General features: G+C 41.4%; 1 protein-coding gene across 1 annotated transcript; it reads right to left on the bottom strand.

Annotated features, from left to right (window-relative positions):
* Nucleotides 1-961: 961 nt before the first annotated feature.
* LOC116396593 (uncharacterized) lies at nucleotides 962-4,924 on the bottom strand. The gene is made up of 2 exons (XM_031871280.1): nucleotides 2,755-4,924; nucleotides 962-996 (listed from the first exon to the last, which is right to left on the bottom strand). Exon 1 carries the CDS (start codon nucleotides 4,770-4,772, stop codon nucleotides 3,465-3,467), a length of 1,308 nt encoding a protein of 435 aa, XP_031727140.1. The 5' UTR covers nucleotides 4,773-4,924; the 3' UTR covers nucleotides 962-996; nucleotides 2,755-3,464.
* Nucleotides 4,925-6,745: the final 1,821 nt, after the last annotated feature.

Raw genomic sequence — 6,745 nt, 5'->3', positions numbered from 1 at the left:
TGCATCACCAAATCTACATTAAAAACTAAAAAGAAAAATCAGTATTTAGATTCAGAACATAACTAGACTTTGTAACATTTGAGGTCTTTCCTTTCATTAAGAATTTCCACTTAAGATATTATTCAAAATATGTCCAATTACTCAGATAAATAAAATTCCTTCTTTCAATAATGACTTCTGCAGGCTTGATCATTTCAAACATAGATTCAAAAAGCATATAAATACATTGCTAGACACTGAGACACTAATCCATCATACTGCTATACATCAGCCTCATCAACATTACCTTGAGTTCAGACTAGTGGGAGGAAGAAGAGCTCTCTCTGGTTGATGGATTTCAGCATCACAGTCAGTCAGCGAATGGAAATACTTCTGAGACACCTGTCAGAATGTGAACAGAAAGACAGCTGCACTTTATCAGTCCAGAGATGTGATTAATTCACAGCTATGTTGTTGCATGTTATCTAAAAGGTTATATTTACCAGTGTATCTCTGGTCCCTGCTGTTCCACTCTTATGTCTTCACATGGCAACAGGAGGCAGCATGCAGGTTGATGGAGGAGGCTGGAGGTGGAGCTACAGTTGTCTGGCAGATCCTTCAGGCAGAGTTGGATGTGCAGGGTGACGTCTGTAGGTGGAGGTTAAGGCTACATCTGTCTTCAAGAATCTTCAGGCGCAGTTGGAGGTGCAAGGTGATGTCTGTAGGTGCAGGTTAAGGCTACAGCCTTTGCTAGAATCTGCAGGTGGAGGGGGCAGCTGTAGGTTCTGGCAGAAGCTGTAGTTGGAGGTTTGAAAGGCAGCTGTCTGCCAGAGTCTGCAGGTGGAGGCTGGCAGAGGTTGCAGGTGGTGGAGCAGGTTGAATGCTGGTCAATGGAAGTTGTTGATGCAGCTTGTCTGGAGCACGACACTTCAGAGACTGTAGGTGGAGATCAATCTCTAGCTACCTTCCAGGATCTGCTGTTGGAGTATGGGGCAGCAGTTGGGTGGTAAAAGCTGCCTGCAGAGGGTGGAGGCAGCAGAAGGCTATTGAGTTTGGATCTGCAGCAGGGTGTGTAATGGGAAAATATGTCATAGTCTCATGTGAAGGTTTAAAGAATGTAAGTCCTAAAAGAGCAGACACCAAACTGTAGTTTCAGTAGATGACTTTAATTAGTTTAGTATCCAGGTGTCTTGTTATCTGTTATCATTGTGCACTGTTTCTTTCTTCTTCGTATCTGTTATCTTGTGCACTGTTTCTTTCTTCTTCGTAAGACAGACACACAGAGAGGCCTTGACTAACAGAGATCCTCTGTTTGAAATACTTTGGACTTCCTTTATGACGCATTATCTGAAGTTGTAAAGGTGTAAACCTTTGCATGCATATATGATGTGTGAGGGTAATGAATGTCTATTCTGTCTCTGCAATGGTCATTTTAACAATGTCACAGTGGCTTCAAAGGAAGCATCTGCTGTGAGATTTAAACGGTTTATTGTAAGGCAAACTGTGAACAAAGGGATTTGCAAACAGGAGATAAAGCATCTTTCTGACTGTCTTAAATGAAGTATACTAAGGCTTGAAGGATGACCTGCCTTTTATTGTGTTCTTTGTGTATTCTTGTTAGCTAAGCAGATAACAGGAAGCTGTCTGAGTATAAATGTCCATGCATTGTGACTGTTAGGTAGACCACTCTTACAGATCACTGCAATGTGTCTGTGAGACTGTTCTCTTTGCTTGCAAGCAAATAAATTGACTTTACAAACCTTGATCGTTCATCAAAACTCTGTTTACTTTATATTGATAGAAAACCTTCACTTTCTTCTCCCGACTAGTCATAAGAAATATTCCACAACAGGTGACAGAGGCTGGAAGTGGAGAGGAGTCTATTTGCAGGTGGATGTTTGGCTGGCAGATGGATATATATACAGTATATATACAGTATCATACCTGATATGAATGACATACCACTCTGATTCAACGGCATATACCACTAATATGAACTTTCAAGCGGCACTTGCCTTCAGGAAACAGTGTGCTGTTGGAAAAGTACTGGCATACAAGGATAGGTACCTAACCCTGAACAACAGTAGCATACCACTCCAGGGATAGATACATACCACTGAACAACATACCACTCCAGGGATAGGTATACCACTGAACAACATACCACTCCAGGGATAGGTAAATACCGCTGAACAACAGTAGCATACCACTCTAAGGATAGGTATTGTAGAAATATGCTAACGGTATTTACAGGCATTAAACGTATAAGTATTATGTGTGTGCTCATTTGCAATAGTGTTGCGTGTGTCATAGAGCAAAGGTTTGAATCTCCGGGTGAGGCACTCGTAACTAGATGTGTTGTGAAACGGATAACTCCGTGGGATATTGTGTAGCAACCTGCAGGAACAGCATCTTCTCTGTCCAGAGAACTGGAGGTCTCCCACATACACAGGGGCCCCAACAGGGGCCCGTGTGTGTGTGTGAAGATAACGCGTCCCTGTGCAGGACAAGGTCAACTCCTCATGAGAATGAATAAAGAAACAGGGTAATGATAGGCCAGGGCTCACAAACACGGAGAGGAGAGATGGATATGCCGAGCCCTGACTTTGTGTCTGATGCTAGGGATATTTAATCAATTCTTGTGTTGTGTGAAACCATAGACCTATGCATTATGCTTTGATGCTTGACTTAATAAATTCTTAATACTTATAGATCATCTACCGTCACACCACCATTGGACTATCAGACTCTGCACTCAAGTGGTTTCAGTCCTACCTTTCAGGCAGAACTGAATATGGCTCACTGGGAAGATGCAGCGCTCTAGGAGGATAGTGTGATCCACTGTGTCAAATGCAGCAGTCAGGTCCAGGAGGATGAGGAGTGAGGGTGATCCCGCATCGGCTGTCATCAGCAGGTCATTCGTCACCCTGAGCAAAGCTGTTTCAGTGCTGTGGGCTGAACGAAATCCTGACTGAAATTTTTCAAACAAATTGTTGTGTTTGAGGTGGTCCTGAAGTTTTAAGCAACTACCTTCTCTAAACCGTTGGACAAGAAGGTGAGGTTGAAGATAGGCCTGTAGTTGGCTAGAACCTCCGGGTCCAGGGTGGGCTTCTTGAGAAGGGGACGGATGACAGCAACCTTGAGTGCAGGTGGGACACAGCCAGACTGCAGGGAAAGGTTAACAACTTTGGTGATCAAAGGACTGAGAGTGGGGATATGTGATTTGAGCAGAGCAGTAGGAATGGGGTCCAGGGTACAGGTACAGGGTTTCATTTTTCTGAGGATTTCCTCAACATGGCTCTCCTGAACCTCAGCAAGATGTAGAGGAGACAGCACACTCGCAGATAAGGTGTTGGTGTCAGAGGGAAGCATAGATGGAGAGCTGGACATCAGAGAGCGAATGTTGTTGACCTTGGATCTGAAAAAGTCAATGAAGCTGTTGCATTGCTCCTCTGTAGCCTCAGTTGAAGAGGATGGTTGTGGCTTCAGGATATGGTTTGTGGTTGAAAAAAGCTGTTTAGAGTTGCCAGGGTTTCATTGATTAAGCTGGAATAGTACTGTGAGCGGGCATCTTTAAGGGAGTTGGAGTAGGCCCTTTGATGCTCACGGAAAGCCTGTTTATGGACAGTGAGCCCAGAGTGTCTGCAGCGTCGTTCTAGAACACGCCCAGCTGATTTTATTTTCCGCAGCTCATGTGTGAACCAGGGAGCGGAGCATGAGAAAATTACCTCACGTGACTTGACAGGGGCATGGAGATCAAAAACACTGGTCAGGGATGTATTATAGAGTTCCACTAATTCATCCATTGATGCAGAGGCTGGGCAGGTGATGAGCTGGAGATCCGTGGTCATTGTGGCTGAGTCAATGCTTTTCCAGTTCCGGAAAGACATTTGACGTTTAGGTCTAATAGTAGGCAGCACAAAAGTCAAGGCCATTGAGACCACCTTGTGGTCGGACACACCGAGATCATAAACCTGTAGGTTACTGATGGAAGCAGAGTCAGTGATAACCAGATCCAGAGTGTGCCCCTTGGTGTGAGTGGGAACCTCAACATGCTGCTGCAGGCCAAGACACTCAAGCATACTCAGGAAATCTCCTGCAATTTGACAGGAGGGGTTGTCGACATGGATATTTAAATCACCAACAATGACAATGTTAGTTAACATAGTGCAGAGTGAGGTAAGCAGATCACTTATCTCAGGTAGAAAAGATGGGTTTGGTTTCGGAGGACGGTATATGAGAAGCACTGTCATGGAGTATGGAGGTTTGCATTTGAAGGCCAGGCATTCCATAGAGGAAAGATCAGGCATTGGCAGAGGAGACAGTTTTAGTTCAGCCCGGTGCATGATGGCTAGTCTCGCAATGTTTCCGATGATGACTCCTGGGTTTGTTTTGTTTCCTGATTCCACGTTGAAACCGCGGCGCGAACCTCTATGGATGTAGTGAGGTCTGTTTTTCAAAATCGACCACAAGCCGGCCAGCAGATGCCAACAGTTTAAAAACCAATAGTCATCACAGAACAAGGACTCCAGTAGAGCAGGTAAGCTCTCAGTTTGACCAAATGTCCACCGTATTCCTGTTGTATTCCAACACGGGAGGTAGGCTAGGCTCTCAAATGAATTAATCCCGACCGTATTCCAACTCAGGGAGCAATTAAAATACGTAAAAAAACGGGGTTGAATAGAATAGCTGTAAAAATCACATAAATCACACAAGCGGTAACAAAGTGTCAAGAGGAGCGGCTGCCAGCGTACCCTCAGGAGTGACGAGTCAATTGTAGTATTAATACACATTTATAAAGCATATATTAACATAATCCCTAAACGTTAGGGCATATCTAAATCATTATATATATAAATGCATGAATGTACATCTACATAAGTTCTTAATTATTTACTTACTTTATTAATCATCTACAAGTCCTTAATAATTGGTTTGTAAAATATATAATACTTCATTTACAAATAGGGAATCCATCATTTATAAAGTATGAAAACACAATAATGAAACACATAGACGAGCTTATTAATCAAGAACAAAACATTTATAACCGTTGTTATGGATTACTACATGCTAATGAGTGTTAATGTAAGAACAATGCTTTATAAATAATGAATTAAGCTTTTACTCATACTTAACTAATGCTTCATAGTGTGTAGTCATTATAAAGTGTAAGTGGCTTTCAGGTGACCCGGATTAAATCCTTAAGCACTGCGGGAATATTTTATCTATGAATGAGTTTCTCGAGGTACAAAATCAAAGCGGTGCATTAGACAAGATGAAGGTGCTTTTGAGAATAATATTTCCAAAAGGAGGAGATACCTGTCAGCACTGAAGGTAAATATCAGCTGGTACCATTCCTGTATACGGCCCTACTCTGCACTGCACATACTGTGAGCGAGCCTCAACTTTCAGTCTGGCTTTAATCATAGAGAGAAGTCCGAATCCGAATATCTTTCCGACTTTACCGAACTAGGCTACCTTAACTTTTATCATAATTATGAAATCTGGATCTCGTAATCACGAGATCTTTTGTCATAAGTATGAGTTATTTTTTTGTAATTACAAAACAGTAATGCAAAACTCATCAGAGAAAATTGAGTGACCATAGTTGATAAGTTATGTTTCAGTTTGATCAGATGAAAGTGAAGACGAAGACAGGTCACAAAACATACAGATGTGTTCAAAGGTTTCACAACACATTGATATTACCATTCGATGTGAAGGTGCAGCCATAACAATGTGATATCTTGGAAGTGAATATTTCCCCCAGTGTGGCATCATGTTCTGTAAGAAGAAGTAAAAAACAGTTTCTAACTCAACATTTTCTCAGGAGAAAAAATAATCACCACATTTGATGAGTCATGTTTTAGATTCCTGGAACCGAAAGTCAAGGAGCGTTTCAAAAAGACAATAAAAGAAATGATACTCAAGTGCCCCGCCTCTACAAACCGGTTCGACGTGATTGTGAACATTTAAAGGTGTGTGCTCAACAACATCTTATCATTTACACCAACGAAGCCAAAGGCAAGGCAAGTTTATTTGTATAGCACATTTCAACAACAAGGCAATTCAAAGTGCTTCACATAAAACCATTAAAAGCATCAAAACATAAGGCAAAAGTAAAGGAGATTTAAAAACAATTGAGAACATTCATTGAAACATTAAAAACAGTCATTAAAAGACTAAAACCAGTGTAAGAAATAAAATACAGTAGTAAAATGCAGAAATTGATTAATATCCTTGAATCTGGTTCAATTAAAGGCAGCAGCAAACAGAAAAGTCTTCAATCTTGATTTAAAGGAGCTGAGGGTCTCATCAGACCTGCAGCTTTCTGGACTTTGTTCCAGATATGTGGAGCAGAAAAACTGAACGCTGCTTCTCCATGTTTAGTTCTGACTCTGGGAACAGAAAGTAGACCGGTCCCAGACGACCTAAGGCAGGGGTGTCCAAACTTTTTTCAAAGAGGGCCAGATTTGATAATGTGAAAATGCCCAAGGGCCAACAGTCCCTGCTGACATTATTTTAAACAATACAAGTAGCCTTGTAGATAAAACAGGGATGAATTTATATCATTGTATAAAGAGAGTGACGTGAGAAGATCAATCTCATGTCTGTAAGTTAAATCAGCTATAATCACTATTTTAAAGTGATTAGTGACTCGTCTAAAACATTTAAAAAAGGAATAACTTCAATAGAATCATTCTGATACACTGTAGCTTCTTTACATTCTATTAGAATGTAAAGAAGCTACATTCTGATACAA

Source organism: Anarrhichthys ocellatus, unplaced genomic scaffold (genome assembly GCF_004355925.1).
Source record: "Anarrhichthys ocellatus isolate YVR2014 unplaced genomic scaffold, GSC_Weel_1.0 scaffold57, whole genome shotgun sequence".
In the NCBI taxonomy this organism is placed as follows: domain Eukaryota; kingdom Metazoa; phylum Chordata; class Actinopteri; order Perciformes; family Anarhichadidae; genus Anarrhichthys; species Anarrhichthys ocellatus.
This window is presented reverse-complemented; position numbering and strand designations above follow the sequence as displayed.

Bases quoted from the DNA above. Each gene is read 5' to 3' on its own strand.
- LOC116396593 (XM_031871280.1), bottom strand. From the start codon at position 4,772: ATGTGTATTAATACTACAATTGACTCGTCACTCCTGAGGGTACGCTGG.